Source organism: Mytilus galloprovincialis, chromosome 4, assembly GCF_965363235.1.
Source record: "Mytilus galloprovincialis chromosome 4, xbMytGall1.hap1.1, whole genome shotgun sequence".
Classification (NCBI taxonomy): Eukaryota; Metazoa; Mollusca; class Bivalvia; order Mytilida; family Mytilidae; genus Mytilus; species Mytilus galloprovincialis.
Genome location: NC_134841.1, coordinates 12,234,886 through 12,252,473, shown reverse-complemented (window position 1 = coordinate 12,252,473; position 17,588 = coordinate 12,234,886). Strand labels below are relative to the sequence as shown.

Sequence of the window (17,588 nt, the reverse complement as noted above, 5' to 3'; positions counted from 1 at the left end):
AGGAACATTTGCCGGATGAATATTGTGAAGGACCTTATGCATCTAGGACTGTCCGATTAAAAGTTCTTAAACAAGCTGTTTAAAAAGCTAATTGTTGGAAGAGTTTACTTACTGTTTTTTAAGGTCTGATCTTTACGATTCTATTTCATGATTACTGACAGATCAAAAACATCAAGTATATAAAGCATGAAGTTGTTGGGCATAATATTCATTGGTCAGTTATAAATGAGGTCTGTAAGGGGGTTTTGATTGCTGATTTATTAAATAAGAAATCGTTATTTTGAAAAGTTGGCTAAAAAATATAAATTTACCCCCTAATTCTGTAAAACTATCATTTGGTGTTATTTAGATGCTTATTTTTTTTTTTATCATAAATAAATAATCATATGATGTAATGCCATTAAATTGGTCCGTTTTCATTTCAATTTGGTAACTGTTAATTGTATATACCAGTCTGAGTACTGTTTAACTATCATTTAAGTTAAACATATTTAGACTCGTCCAGTTCAGGGGAATTAGGTTTCTGCAAGTGCTTTTTATGTACTTTTCATATATTTTTGACGGTATATTCATCGTCAGTGTCTCCAAGCAAAAGAGGGTCATCAATATAAGCTACATTCATGTAACCATATTTCTTTAATTTTGCACAAGCTTTATTAACTAATTAGATATTCTTGGTGCTGATAGCAAACGATTTAATAAGCAGAGATTTTGAAAAATAGCGTTTTTCCATTTGCAAGGTAAAAGTGTTTCAAATTTGGTGTTCCATAGAAACAGAATAATATGCATGGCGCAAATCAATTGAATTTTTAAAACAATTTGGCTTTACCAATTTTAATTGCCATTTCAAAAGTGTCCATCTTGAAATGATGAGGAATAATAAAATTATTCAGTTCTTTTAAATTCATAATCATTCCTATATGCTCTTTTGTATTTTGCTTTAGAACTGTAAAAATAGGAAAAATATAATGATCTCTATCAAAATTGACTTCCACTTTTACACCATTTTTATCAATTTTGTTATTTCCTCATTTATAATTTTTTCTTTTACTTTTAAAAAAGTTCTTTAATAAGGAGAGAGGCTTTGAGTGGGTCTTGAATTATCAAAAAAAAAAAACTCAAGGTGACAGTGTTCACTGTTCCAAAATAAATATACCTGAAGTATTTTTTTGACAGTTTTCTACAAATATTTTTAATTGACCGGCTGTAAATTGTTTATTATTAGACATACCTTCAAACTTACCTGTTGATAGATATAAAAAGTGTGGTATGAGTGCCGATGAGACAACTCTCCATCCAAGTTACCATGATTCACTTTTTCAGGAAACTATCTCAAGTTTTTTGGAACGATTTCGTACCATATTTTGATCAGTGATACTGGCCTCTACCCACGACCACGGCCACTTCTATAAATACCACGACGAGAGCCTCAACCAATACATCGTTCCCTGCCATATCTACGTCCTCTTCCTCTGAAATTAGTCAAATTACGACCAAGTCTATTCATATCTTCGATCTATTTAGAATTTCGGTGAATATAACATAATACATATACTTCGAAATAAGAAAAATAATTCTTGTTTGTAAATATCACTAACAATTTTAATTATTTATTTTTCAAGTCCACGGACATCGACTGGAAGGCTTATTGGGACGCAAAGATACAAGTGCAGAATGTCCTGTCAGAGACTAGACATGATCATTGGAAAGTTTTACAGAAAGAAAACGGAGAAGCTTTTGTTATAGATAAACAAAGAATAAAGGCGACATTCGCTGAAAATTTAGAACTCTTGTTGTTTCCATTTGATATTCAGGTATGTTTTTACAGGTTACAATGTACCAAATAAAATTACATGGGCGTAGCAATTTTATGAAGGGAACATGACATAGAGATAAAAATAGATGGCTCTCTGTGATTTGTTGTTATACCATTTATATATTTTTTTCTGGAAACCATTATGAATGAAGTTTCATGCAAGCAGAAATTTGTCCTTAAATGTATATGATGAAGGGCCGGAAATATGTTTCTCATGTTGATCAAAATTAGGGAATATTTTCTGCGAAATCGTAAGGTATCGTGAAAACCTCCAAAAATTCACCAAGAAAAGTCATAGGACCATATATATTTGAGTGCGGTAAAATCACAAATAGATATCGAGCTTCAATTAGACAACAGCAGTTTTTCCATAATTAGTTTATTAAAAACGCCTTTTTAAGGAGATAATTGCTAAAAATAGCATTGCCGGCAATGGGGCCACCATTTAGTACTTTATATTCTAAAATGGTCTCAAAATATGTCAAAAATTGTATTTAAAGAAGAATTTAGACATTAAAAACGCTTTATTAGTGTTGTGATATGTGTGGATAATTCCATTTTCATGCTATAGTCTGTTTCTTATTTGCATTCAAAATACGGGTAGGTACAGCATTACATCGCCTTGATGTGTCTTTTCTGTTCTTATCCAAAAAATTTGTCTTACAGGCTTGATAACCATAAATAGGCCTAGCTTTTGGCGATACTTGTTAGATCTTATCACATCACATGACACAGAAATCTTCGGATTTAACCCTCCCCCTTTTTTGGGTAAAAACGGCTCCAAGGGTATTTGCATACGCTAAACGATTTCACATCATTCAAAACATTTCCCAGACTACTTGTATAGCTAATATAGGCCACAAGTAGCTGGTTTTTTTTTACGAAAAAAAGCTAAAGTGTGCACATGTATCGGATTTATAAAGCTATAGTCCGTTTCAAAATAGTGAATTCATTTAATCTTGAACTGGTGCGACTTTTGAATTTTGTTTTCGGCACAGAGTTACTCAAATTAAATTCTGTGTTGATCAATATCAGAAGCACATGATTACTTCGAAAAGGCAATACTAGCAAAGAGACAAAATATTACACCTGCAACAAACAGTACCATAATGTCTATAAAAACAGTGTAATTTTTTACCAATTTTTAAACAGGGGTAGGATCCAGAAATTAATTCCTGTGTATTATACAGTTTTCAATTAGATGTTTTGCATAGTAGAATGAGATTAAAAAATGTTCAAGTAACTAATGCGGCAAAAATATCAAATTTCAGAAATTGTTTATTACCGTATAGGTTACAATGTACCAAATAAAATTACATGGGCGCAGCCATTTTATGAAGGAAACATGACATAGAGATAAAAATAGATGGCTCTCTGTGATTGGTTGTGTATCATTTATATATTTTCTTCTGGAAAGCATTATGAATGAAGTTTCATGCAAGCACAATTTTTTACTTAAATGTATATGATGAAGGGCCGAAAATATTTTTTTCATGTTGATCAAAATTAGGGAAAATTTTCTGCGAAATCGTAAGGTATCGTGAAAACCCCCAAAATTCACCAAGAAGAGCCAAGGGACCATATATATTTGAGTGCGGTAAAATCACAAATAGATATCGAGCTTCAATTAGACAACAGTAGTTTTTCCATAATTAGTTTATTAAAAACGCCTTTTTGAGGAGATAATTGCTAAAAATAGCATTGCCGGCAATGGGGCCACAATTTAGTACTTTATATTCTACATCATGTATCTTAGTGTTAATTCGAGTTATTCCTCTTCATGTACAACAGAAGGAATTTCAGGATAAGAAATCTAAGAGATAATCCGGTAAAGATACCTCAGCTAACATAATTAGACTATAGCGAACCAAAAAGACTTAGATATATCATCGATCTTGAATAGACTAGCAAACCAAAGCATTCAGACGTTACCTTAACATTCATTTTATCAAACAAATATCATTTATTATATTAATGTTGTTGTTAGTGAGAAAATGTATTAAAATTAACTTACTAAATGTAGTACACATGTTTTCAATGTAGTTTGCTAACCATTTATAATTGATTTGATTTAATTATGTTAGTAGCTGATATCGTACTATTTATGAATGAATGGACAAGCGTTTCGTAATATATAGTTTTTCATGGTTCAATGGCACGAACATTCCACTTTTTACTGAAAATGATACCATTTCTATATTTCAAACACAGGTAGTCTGATGAATAATGAAACATTATCTAAAGGACGAACTTACGATCGGTCCATATCATACTTCTTTTGATTAAGAATTATTATAATTACGGAACGCAAGGCCGTTAAATTTTAGAATTAAAAAGAATATACTATGAAACGATGCCACCGGTATGCTTTGAGTTACAATAATAAAGATGTTGCATTCGTGCAACCATGGATGTGACCTCAGCAATTGAGTTAACCTGTTAAATACACATGAAAACTGCCATAATTACACTAATCACTTTTCGATAGCAGCTTTATACCCACCAGTAATTTAAAACAATATAATTGGTTGACATTTGTTACTGATTTTGCGGTGTATGAAAACTGGTCCATTTACTGCTGATGGGTTTAGAAACCGAAATGAATAAGACGAGGATTGTATGTTAAGTGAAACTATTATAAATTCGAACATGCAAATAAGTTGAAAACGCTCACTTTACACAATTGTTTTTACTTTGCTGCTCTCTGTTATTTTGTTTTGTTATGCATAAAAAAGGCAAATGAAACTGAAGAACATTGGCTATGAGCGACCCTTTTTCTTAAAAAAAAAAGAAAACTGAAGTGGTTAAATAATGTTTGATTATTGCAGGATCTATCAGTGAATGTCAGTACAGAACATTCCGAAGCTGATGTAGAACTGTTGGAGGAAATTAAAGAAATCTCAAGTGTTCATACAGAAACTTTTGCCAAACAACAAGAGTGGCATTTGTTTGAGTTTGTTGAGTTTACACCAAAGGTTTCAACCAAAGAATATGCAAATACCAAATACAAACATCCGGGTCTGATAATATCATGCAATGCAAGACGCCGTGCAGGATTTTTTGTTTGGAATGTTTTACTTATCATGGTAAGGCTTTGCATTTAGATTTTTTATTTCTATCGTTTCATTATCCTAACCAAAATACAAGTGGGGTAGAACATGTCCCCATTTCACAAAGGTCCCTTTACATCGGAAGCATTATCAATGTATTTCTTGTTTAATTTGTGCTTACCTTCATGGATGACTTGACACTACACTTAAAGCAAAAACGATACATCATCTTTATTTAATTATTTTATGAAGAAAATACAAATTTAGTACAAAATCAACTGGAAATGATTAGTATCTATTGTTTCTAAAACTAAGGAAAGAAAAGATAAATTTGTAGTCCATGTGCGTATTTCATTAGTTTTTTAGAATATTGAGAAGCTTTTTTTTTGGAACAATATCGGTTGATTATTCTGTAATCGCTAACAGTACAAATGTAAATGCATATTCAGTACAATAACACATATTGATTGGATGTATCTAAATACTTAGTAGATTGAGAAAAAAACAACAAATGGTTGTTTTCGATTTCGATCAACTAAACAGAGTGTATTGAGCAAGAGGTAAAACTATTTACTTCGCAACAGATTATCTGCTAAACACCCGGAGGAAGAATTTTGCTAAAACATTACACAAGAACGACTTAACAACCAAAAGAAGTGGTGCCTTTGAAACTCCTAAGTTAAGCTAATACATTACTCTCTTCTGTGGCGATTCAACTGAATTCTTGTATTTTCATAACATAACTTATTACAAGATCAGTAAATCTTAAACCTCATATCAATTCCTTTATAGACGTAATAAGTCGTTATATTTCAGATGTACTGATGTTAAAATATCAATGCTAAATTTTATTTTGTAGACACTTATTAGTTCATTGTCGATAGCCACATTTTCTGTCGACAGGAACAAGCCACAGAATCGACTCCAGCTATCGTTTACCCTCGTCTTAACTGGAGTTGCCTTTAAATTTGTTGCCAATCAAACTATACCAAAAATCTCTTATCTGACACAATTGGTAAGTTCGATTAAACAAATTGTTCTCTAGACAGCTCAAGAGTTTTAAGTAAGAGTATTTGCATTGCGGTTGATCAAATGCATATCAGGAGACGTTTACATTTCGACACTTCCGGTCTCGCTCATTTTAGAGTTCATGTTTTTCCGTCCATTTCTTTTTGTTGCCTTGCTCAGTCTTGTTTGTCGATTGACGATATTTGTAGATCAGTAAACTACTGCCGTTTCATTGTCATTCTGTTTGATTTCCCCAGTGGTCTGGAAGAATGATCTACTTGACAATGCGCGTGTCTATCAAACTATATATTATAGATTTACAAGTATATTCGATGGTTGAAATGTACAAGCTAAAGATAATTATCTTAAAAATCGGCTTCCTGAAGGCATTATCAACCTTTTCAAGTGTTCTGTTATACAATGCATTTTACTTACGCTACTGGTTCTGGTTGTCAGCACTTCTGAAAATTAATGAATGGTTAGTCAAGTATCATTCATACAAATATTAAGAGACATATTACATTCAGTATCTAAAAAGAAAGCTGATTAACAAAGAGGTTTAGTTGTAATTTTACCACAATCCAGTGCTATAGTGTCAAATCATGTATTTCACACTGAATTGACAGTAATTGGTCCATTCTGTCTGTTCTATTTGTATAGTATCCCTAAAATTACGAAAATTAAAAAGTCAAAATTTTATGTATCATTGAAATAAGTACATGTTTTTCCCCTTTTCTAAGATGTGTTAATATTAACACGTAATATGTCACAATGTGTTCGATGCGAATACTTCTAACAAAAACAAAAATGTGTATTGTGTATCAATATTTACAAGAGAATATATAATAAGATAATGTTAAATAAAAACACTTGAAATCTTAAATGTACAAATTAAAAGAAATAGTTTCATGTGATAGGACGCATAGAGTGCGCGATGCAGTTTAACTTTGAATTAGTTCATTTTCAAGATTTCGATGCATTGCATGCACAACCTGAAACTTTTAAGGTGACATGTACAATGTACGTAAATGGCATAAGATGGCATTGGTTTTCATTAATATATGCATGGAAGTAGTCTAGAGTATGAGAAACTTCATATTAACACCGGGAACATTCGTTAATGTATATGACTTACAGGTTGTAGGAAATTTAGTATTCACAATTTCGACGTACACATGTAAATAAAATACACGTAATTATCATCAAATATCGTCAAACATGCTTTGAACGTTCAACCTTTCACGTGACCTGGCACTTTGGTGTACCAGCAAGAACAAACTTTAAAAATCCTTTTAAAATGGCTGGACTCGCCTAGTCGGCACACAGCATAAAACAACCAACAAAGACAAAATACTGAAACTTTTTGAATTCATTTATTCAACATTTCATTTATTCAACATTACATTTATTCAACATTACCTCTAACATAAAGTGGATTTTAATCAAGTGTACTTTCTGTCAGTTATTCAAGTTGCTTCATCTCGGAAAATATTATAGTATTCTTGCATGCTCTATACCTGCCTAAAAACGTACATATCGCTTACCTATTACCTGAATACATGTAGTAACCTCTGCTTCAAAAACATTCGAAGAAAACTGTTCAATGAATTGCATTATACATTTCTACATATTTCTAGTCTATGGTGTCGAAAACAAAATAAAGGATACCCGAAATCATCAGTATTAACAGATTCAAATCATAGTCATATTCAGGGGTCAAAATAACATAAGCTATCAAGTAATTTTTTTAATGATAATTGTTTTTGATTTTTCTATTATTTATTGTAAACACTATTTTATTAGGACCGGTATATACTCGGAAGCATGACGTTTCTTTATCTTGTGTGTATATGGCACTCCATAGTTGTTCTGATATCCGACGAAGATGATGGAAATACAGCAGATAAATGGGCATTTGTCACTTTCATCATACTGTTTTCAATCTTTCAGATAGCATTCTTTATAAATGTATTGATACAAGTAAGTATATTTAAAAAGTTCAAATGAATTCCGAACTTCAAAATTAATTCACAAAGGTAGAAATCTATAAAAACTAACAAAATCAAACCAAACGGAAGAATGTAAATTGTCACTGAAGACGATTTACTATATTAAAAACCTAAACACATTTCCTGATACTGGTAAACTGCAATTTGCACGTTGACTGTCTAACAAGAACAACAAATATAACTCTTATATTACCAACACGCAGCAGAGGGAACAATTTATAGCACTTTCATAAATACCAAACCACTTAGAACATAGATTACTTTTAACAAAAAATGTTTGCTAGTAACTGAGATTCGTATTTTAATTAGAGACAAATATAAACCACGGACAATACATTGATGAGTTTTATAATTTTAATTTACATCAATATAACCGTACACGATTAACTTTTACATGGAAAAACGGACAAAATAGCAAAGAAAGATTGCCAGGTAAAAAAAAACCAAAAAGATAACATGACAATACCACCCACAATGTATGTCTTCATTAAGTACGCTCTAGATCTAAAGTAAAAAAATGTTCATGAATAACACAGTAAGTCAGGAAAACATTAACATGATTGTAGCTATCTCATTGCAACTTATAACTTAAGTGCACACGATATGTGCTTCTAATTTAAACCTCATCGGGAACGTCCGATTTTCTATTTAGTAATCAGAAACTAAATACATATATAGAAAAATTCTTGTTAATGAAGAGACCCCCTCTACCTCTTCCTATGAAATAAACTACGTCTTCAGTGAACATTGTAAGGTAATAATTGTTTAATGTCTTATATTTTTAAGGGATATAGAAGATGGCGTCATGCTAAAACAATAGAAGAAAAATATGAGGTAAAGTTTATCTTAATCATCTCTGAAATTTAATATAAGTCTGTGAGATTAAAAACATCTTTTTGTAAAATAAAACAAGACACGATAGTGTTTGTTAATCCCTTTGTAATTTATTGTCAGTAGGAAATGATATTCATTTGAAAAAGAAGAAAAAAGAGAATGCATGCTATTCGTAATTACCAATACCATTGAATACTAATGTAAGATCCATTTGAAATAACCAGTTGTATGTCATTCTAGATGAATATGTTATTCACCTCTCAGAAATATTAAATAAAATGTCGATTTCGTCTTCATATCGTATTATATAAATTGATTGATAAAGGCATTTGAAATTAACGCATTTATATACAAACCCGGCATTAAAAAAACAAAAGAATTCAGATATAACTGAAGAAGAAGTTCTGAATACACTAGGATTAGTTATAAATTCCTATGGTTCCACTTAAGATGAAAACAGAATATCCCGTTACTTTATTAGATGTTTGACTTGCATAAGTACCCTAAACACAATAAGTTTTTATAGGTGCGCACAAACGTAATGATTTTTGCTGTCAAATATAATGGTTATGCGCGCAAATTAAATACACTGGACACTTGTTACACAAAACCCCGTACAAATTAACAAAAAAATCTTCACTATCGGCAATCACTTCATATATAAATTTACCGTTGTTCCGATTTACTGTAAAATCCCACCAAAGTTACTAGCCTGATTTGTGTATGCTATCCGCAATTTAGCTTGAATAAATAAAATTTAGTAAATTTAAATTGAAAAAAAAAATCGAATAAATTTTTGTCCACATACATTCAGTCATTTTCCTGATTCATCAGTATTGAAAAAACACGTACCCGGCTTATAATTGTCGATTTCAGAAGCGTGTCTCGTCCACAAAAGACGCACCATCGTACTGAAATCAAATTGACCGTGGACTATGTCAAGCTAACAACAAAGTTTAAAACATCAATACTAAAAAAAACTCCAAAAGTTTGGGACAATAATGTCACAAGAGTAAAAAAACTCAGTGTTTTGTATAATTCAATATAACATACACTGAAAGATATAGAAGAGGGGCAAAATATACCAGAGGGACAGTCAAACTCATAGATCGAAAATTAACTGACAACCCTATGGTAAAAAATGAAATAGACAAATAGACAAATAGACAAATAATAGTACACAAGAAACAACACAGGAAATTAAAGACTAACCAACACGGCTTTAACTTAACAAATTGGAACTCTTGTTTAATAGCCTCCTTATGAGCAGCAACCCTCTATCAAGGAAATCATGATAAGAAATACAAGCCCGGGATTATCGTAGCAAATGGTAGATATATAGTCCGTATGCAGACGCTGCTGGAATGTTGCTACATAGATATGAAAAGTTCAATTGGAAAGCTGAAATCATCACTTTTGTCGTAAAGTTTTACCATTACAATAATATTTCGAGCTAGGTGGTTTTCGTGTGTTGCTGTGTATCATATTTGTTTTTTTTTGTCTATTGTTTTGTTCATAAATCAGACCGTGGACTTGTCTCGTTTGAATTGATTTATATTGGACATTTGGGGACTTTATCGCTTACATTTCGGTATATGTTTTAATCCTTGACGAAGGCAGTATGTTGACATTCAAATGTAGTTGCATACTACTTCGTCATTTGAACTCTGATGGAAAATTTTCTCAATGGCAACCATACCACATTTTCTTATTTTTATGCGAAAGGCATAATTATTATCTAGGATAAATTCACATGCAATTTAATTGCCTCCTTTTTTTATTCATGTGAAGTAGAATTAAACAGTATGAAAAAGGAAGCCAACACTATCATTTAAGTTTGCTTCCAGCTTCATGTGAGACATCTTCCCACAAAATGTTCCGATAAAATTGTGACTTTTATGTATTTAAATGGTAAAAAAACATCTCAGCTCATTCATTAACAATTGTAAGCGGAAATGTTTAATATTTCAGGAAAAGTATAAGAATATTTGTGGAGAGAAGATGTCACCCAAGAAAAAGAAGAGTAACCCGTTCAGGAAGATGGTAACAGTCGGATCAATAGCTCTCTCTTCAAAACTTTTATAAATGTCATGTCGAACTAAGAAGATTCTCAAACGTATACAATCCAAATTCTATATACATATCACATTTGTAAATTAACTTTCATACCAGTGCCTATCGTGACAACAAGTTTAACAGAGCGATAATTTTGTTTTTTTTTTTATTTTCATTCCTTTTTAGCAAATTACTTTTGGATCATTTTAATCTATAAGTTGAAAACCGAACTAGGCATAACAAGGCGTGAAAGAGTTAACTTGTATGGAAATAGACGAAAAATCTTTTATAAGCAACGTTTATTATCGTAAAAGATTGTCTTACTAGCAGCATTGATTTCTTCATAAAATTGATAAAAAAAAAAAAACAATTAGTCTACCACATATTACTTCTATTATATATATTGTCAAATATGTCAGCTTTTCCTAAAATATTATTCTGTAACAATGTGAAAGATTAATAAAAGCTACGCTGATGAAATTCTTTAGCTGAATCCAAGTTCTATTTTTGTACGATTCTTCTATAGAAAGTAATATAAATACATATATAGGTAGTAAACGAGAACTTACAATAATTTCGATTTTACATTTGTACGTGTTTATTCTAATGATCTTGTGATACAAATGTATTGTATTATATGCCAAAATAAAAAAAGAAAAACTTGTTAACTTTGAGAATGATATGATATGGCCATTTTCCAGTAGCTTTCTTTGCCCGGCAATCATGTCTCGTTTTAAACAGCGGTATAATACTGTTGCCTTTATTCACATATCATATCTTTTAACATTTAACTTGCAAACCTGTTGTTTTAAGGGATATTGGTTGTACTGTCTTTGTGCATATAAAGTGTTGTAAAATGGACAAGGCATGCATAGAAGGAGACCAGTACGCTGTCGTCACATCCGTTTTCGATCTCTTTCAGTGTTTTTTACATCGATATATATGTTCCTCCCCAACTGATGTTCGAGATTTTGACATCGCTAAAATAACATCGACTCTTTTATTTATTAAATAGCATAACACACTTATGACTTAAATAATAACGTGAGTCATTATATCATTGGCTCTCAAGTGTAGACAAGACATTAAACCCGTTGCAGGTCGTAGAATACCCCTCCTTGTAACTAAAATCATCGGAAAAATGATGAAATGTCTGTATTAAAGATCTTATTAAAAGTACACGTGACAAGTCATCCATATCATGTTACAGACAATATGATAAGAAGTAATTATATCAAGTTTAACTGTAGAAATATGTTTCGAAAGAATTTAGTTCAGTCGATGTATCGAGAATTCTAGGTATTGGCTAACAGGACTTTAATGTAGGAGTGATTCGTCAACGTTTCGTCCATCATTACTATCTAAAATCAAGTTTATTTGTTGAGACGTGTGAGAAAACTAGGATTAAAAGTTTTCACTTATTCATTTCTTAGCAGCAGCATTCATTGCTTCATTATTCATTATTTATTGATGAAGCAATGGATATTATATAAGTGAAGGATGAAAGTTAGCTTATATTTGAAAATGTAGAAATGTATTTTTTGCATGCAACTTTAATGCAAGACATTGTCTGACCGATGGTTTTGCTTTTATTATAAAAGGTCTCTAAAAATGCAATAACAAACATGACTTTATAGCAACACGACGGGTGCCACATGTGGAGCAAGATCTGCTTTCCCTTCCGGAGCACCTGAGATCACTCCTAGTTTTTGGTTGGGTTCGTGTTGTTTATTCTTTAGTTTTCTATGTTGTGTAATGCGTACTATTGTTTGTCTGTTTGTCCTTTTCCTTTTTAGCCATGGCGTTGTCAGTTTATTGTCGATTTATGAGTTTGACTGTCCCTCTGGTATCTCTCGTCCCTCTTTTATTGAATACTATTGAATATTAGAATGGGATGTTAGCAAGCAAATCTGGTTCTCTCTGGGCTTTTTGGCTTTTGTCAAAAATACGAACGGACCACTACGACAAAGGCAGGTGGTGTGCAACACAAACAGTAAACAATTTATCAATCACCAAATCACAACATTATTCTTATTATAAGTTTTGCTTTAATTTTTCCATAGGGCAACAATCAGAACCTGATGATTATCTTAAAATAAAACCCAGAAAAGCCCTTCGGACGTGCAAAGAGTTTTTGTTTTATTTCAACATGTTCAAAGATTTCATTTCAGTAAATTGATATACAATCATACAATTAAAAGATGTATTGTGATATACATTTGTTCCAAAATATTATTATGTGTATCCCTTTTATACAGTCATGTAAACAAGAAAACGTTACCACGGGAAAACCTAAGCGAGAAATCTGTTATATTAATAATAAGTTTGCCGGCGTACATCGGACCTATGAAATACATAACGTGTTGTTTTCAGTTTTCCCAGCACTGAGTCGATATCTCTGCTAGTGGACAAAGGTTTCTATCAGATCTGTTGTCATTTCGACGATACTGGTAGTGAAATTTGGCTTAAATTATTGTGCTATTTTTAGATACTATTATTGTGCAATTTTTAGATACTTTTTTTTAAATTAAAATTTCGGTCCTCATACATCCATGGCTTTCAAAAAGTCGACTTTGAGCGTTCCTGAAGGTAAATCCAGAAAAACGCTTCGGACGCATGCCATTGATGGTGTATTGGTTTTATTTTTTTTTACTAAAATATTCTTGCAGACATTAACTTATGAACGGAGAAAAAGTTAAGGTTTGTTCATATAGACTGTAAAGTTCATCAATCTGAACACTATACTGAAAATGAAATTATTTAATAAATATTTGACACAAATAACAATAACTGAATGTATACAATTATTTACAATTATGTTCATCATGTACTCATAAACAATTGAGCACCAGCGACTTGTATAACAATACCTCACAATGTATTTGAATATCACAGTTGATAAGAATAACAACATAAACAATACTCCAAGAATAGACAATTTTTACTTTTATGGATATAGGTATTTTTTTTATGAAATGGCTACCAATATGCTAATTTTTACTTTGTTGTATCATAATTAAAAACACTTAGATAGAAACTTAATAATGTTAGAGAGACATTTTTAAAGAGATGTTTTATTTTAAAACAGACAGATGCAACAAATAATTTAACAACTGCTGATGTGGAAGCCTTTAATTTATAAATGGGAACGCATGGTAAAAATTAAGAACATCATTGATTTATTACCTATCTTTTTGATGAAATGGCTACCAATATGCAAATCATTACTTATCTGTTTCATAATTAAAAACACTTAGATAGAAACTTAATAATGTTAGTGAGACATTTAAGAACATTTTTTTTTTATTTTTAAACAGACAGACATAGGTACATTATACTATTTTTATCATCATTACTTCTTGTGTTTGATTTTAGTTTGTAATGAACAAGAAAAAAAAAGTTATTCTTTTTTTGGAATTTCTTTAAAGGCATAAAAACAATTTACGCCTAATCTAAAAATCTTGACCATTCATAAAACATAAATATGCAACCACTTGTTACTTTTGACATGCAACTATCAAGTCAGAAAGAGAAATGTAAAATAAATAAAAATCATTAAGAGTTCTATAAATTTCAAAAAGATACACACGTTAATGAATATATATATTTATATATATATATATATATATATATATATATATATATATATATATATATATATATATATATATATATATATATATATATTATTAGTTTTAAAAGATTTATGTAATTCGTTTGATATAACAAATTTTTATGAAAATGAAATATCGCAGGTACCCGATTTGAAATGAAAAAATACAGTTAAGGCCTTATGTGCAAATATTGACAATTATTGAAATGCTACCAGCAATTCCAACCCTTTCAAAAATAATCATGACAATACATCTTTACTTTTGCCACATAAATTACAATTTAGAAAGAACAAATATAATATACACTATCTACAGAACCAGTTCTAAAAATTTGAAAAAAGTCGTGTGCTTGTACAATGTAGTTGGTTTTAAATTTTGACTGATATTATTTTATTTTATATAAAACATTTCTGTGAATAGGAACATAGCACTGTACTTAAATGGTAAAAGAAAAACATATTGGTAATTACACATACCAAAAAATATTGTTAGCTGTTAAAGGATGGGGCAAAGAGGCTAACACTGCTAGCTGATATTGTCATACAAGTGAAGAGAAATAGACCCGGTTTACGGAGGTGGGAATTGAAATGATGAGATATAAGATGTTTTGTTACTTTGTTAGAATGAACCTGTCCCATATATATTTAATTGTGTATGTGTGTTAGTGTAAGGGTGACTGTTAAATGCGTCAATCTGCAAATACTCCTTAATTGGTGGTTTTCAATCTGTAACTCTCTCTCACATGTAGCCAACATTTGAAAATATTCAACTTTCATCAAAATCTTGGTCCAGTCATAAAAATATGTTTTATATATTTCAATGGTTGAGTTTTACTATATGAAACAAGAAAAAAATGTCTTGTAAAAGTAAATTCTTTATATCATCAAAATCGTTTTAAATGTACTGCTATTCAATTATGGTTTTCCCGTATTGTAATTTACCGTATTTTCCCACCATCATTGTCCTTAACTACGGGACCTGTCGTTATCACACAGCGCATGTGTGAAGAGAACCATGATAAAAAAATGCAAACAAATTTCCACTAGAAGTTAAATAGTAGTTTGTTAAGACCAATTTGATGCAACAAATCATTTATCAACTGTTGAGAAAGCCTTTAATTTACAAATGGGAACGCATGGAAAAAATAAAGAACATAAATGATCTAGTACCTATTTTTGTCGGACGTTCTCTGTGTTGATTGTTCATCAATGTCACAATCAGATAAACTTCAGCAACAAACTCAAAAACTTATAAGCTAGCAATCAACAATCATTTAATGACATAGTTTTTGTCAACAATCTAATTTAAATTTGTAATAAATATAAAACAAAAAAGTACATGCAGGACTTAGTTTAGTTGTTTGAATGCATTGGTTCATTAATTTACATTAAAATTTAATGAAACTCGTTTTCAGTGACTTAAATGAATTAGAATCCTATATGATGTGAATATCTGGAAATATTCTTTAAAAATGACTGGACTAATATCCACGTCTGACGACTTTCAAACAGCCTTCGCAACTATTTTTTGGTACTGTAATAATGTTTATGAAAATAACCGGAGTCAAAGCTTTCGATCAGAAGTTAAACTAAACATTCTGCCTACCATTTTTAAGTTGCCACAGTATAATATAACAGTATCATAAATACTGATAGCTTCATATCTCAGGTTTTGCTTACAAATTGTATGGTTATTTGGCAAATTTTAGTCTCTTATATTTCAACATGAGAAAATTGATTTTTCCTTTATAAACGACTTTTTTTTCTAAAGTCTCAGACCCATAACAAATGACAAACTCATTTCCCTAATAAAACCATAGTGCATACTAACTGTAAAACAACAATTTAGACAATCGTCAAAATTTGAAGGGACCTTTAATTTTGTTCTTTAGGCATTGCTATTTCAATAATTATCTGTCAAACTTAGACGCAATGATTGTGCAAAGTGGACAAAAATGGAGAGCAGAAAGTCTTGGTAACGCTACCGTCGACGACTAGTAATAACATATAACTATCTAGTAGTTGATACCTTAAAATACTGATTTGAACAAATTTTGATAATAACTTCAAAAACTATTTTTCCTATATATACAAAACAGTTTGGTTATTACAATTATAAAAATGTAACCATAGAAGAATAAATTTGATTCCTAAAAATAATTATAGATTATATATATAATGTTGAAAATGAACATGACCCGTATTAAACAACAAGCTGGATACAGCTGTCATTTATCATGACAAAACATATCCCTGAATACTGATATTTTATACAAAATCAACCTTTGTAGAATCAAAGCCATCGGTTATTTCTAAATTAACCGAAATATATAAATAAAACCTTTTTTGGTTAAAACTTTATCTTCCTTTGTTATATTAAAACTTTTTTCGTTATACTTACTTTTGTATTTAGATATCATTTACCGTTCTCTCTTATACAATTTTTATTCAGAACTATTTGATTCTAAAAAGGGGATTTTTCATTTAACAATAAAACAGTTCAAACATGAAAAAATATGAATACCCGAAAATATTTAATATGAGTACATCGTACATGTGTTGGAATGACTATTTAATATATTCATGACACTCATAAACTTCAGTAGAAGATTACTAACCATAAAACATATTATAAATTATAAATTATATGTGTTCATTTACACTAACATCATTTATTCTTGAAAGTATACAAAGCATAATGCAATTAGCTTTTGTGTGTTTGCTAACTAAACTATAAATTTAGATATTAATTGCTATTGCAAACCAATCAAATCAATTTAGGGTAACATCAGGCTTACTGAAAACACGTATTGGCTAGTTTGTATCGTTATCAACAATAGCTAATAAACAATGCACAGTTCATAAAAAACACGTCAGTTTCATGCACGAGATACTCAATCAAATAATTCAGCTGTATTATATTCCATAGCACCAATCATCACGACCCATCAAGTTAACAAATTTAGTTCATAACAACAAGTCATCTTGAGCAATAAATTAGTTCCAACTTCATCCAATTAGATCAAGGTATGTTGGTTGACAGAGGCACAGTTCTTCAATCATTTTATGGACCTCCTTCATACTAAAACGTTTATGAGGTTGCTGTCGCCAGCAACCTAACATGATCTTATAAACACCCTCTGGGCATGTATTTGGACAGTCTAACAAGTTTCCATTGGTTATATAATGAATAACCTGTAAAG

General features: G+C 30.7%; 2 protein-coding genes across 3 annotated transcripts in view; one reads left to right on the top strand and one right to left on the bottom strand.

The window, feature by feature from the left end:
• Nucleotides 1-11,426, top strand: part of LOC143071376 (cys-loop ligand-gated ion channel-like) — a 50,836-nt gene extending 39,410 nt beyond the window's left edge. For both annotated transcript variants that reach the window (XM_076245628.1, XM_076245627.1), the window contains exons 3-8: nucleotides 1,623-1,814; nucleotides 4,645-4,902; nucleotides 5,726-5,881; nucleotides 7,678-7,854; nucleotides 8,670-8,717; nucleotides 10,689-11,426. In XM_076245628.1, the coding sequence (XP_076101743.1) occupies nucleotides 1,623-1,814; nucleotides 4,645-4,902; nucleotides 5,726-5,881; nucleotides 7,678-7,854; nucleotides 8,670-8,717; nucleotides 10,689-10,802 (945 nt within the window). In that variant the 3' untranslated portion in view covers nucleotides 10,803-11,426. The remainder of the gene's footprint in view (nucleotides 1-1,622; nucleotides 1,815-4,644; nucleotides 4,903-5,725; nucleotides 5,882-7,677; nucleotides 7,855-8,669; nucleotides 8,718-10,688) is intronic.
• Nucleotides 11,427-14,451: 3,025 nt separating this feature from the next.
• Nucleotides 14,452-17,588, bottom strand: part of LOC143071374 (BDNF/NT-3 growth factors receptor-like) — a 70,711-nt gene continuing 67,574 nt past the window's right edge. The window contains exon 13 of the mRNA XM_076245625.1: nucleotides 14,452-17,580. Coding sequence (XP_076101740.1) covers nucleotides 17,395-17,580 — 186 coding nt within the window. The 3' untranslated portion in view covers nucleotides 14,452-17,394. The remainder of the gene's footprint in view (nucleotides 17,581-17,588) is intronic.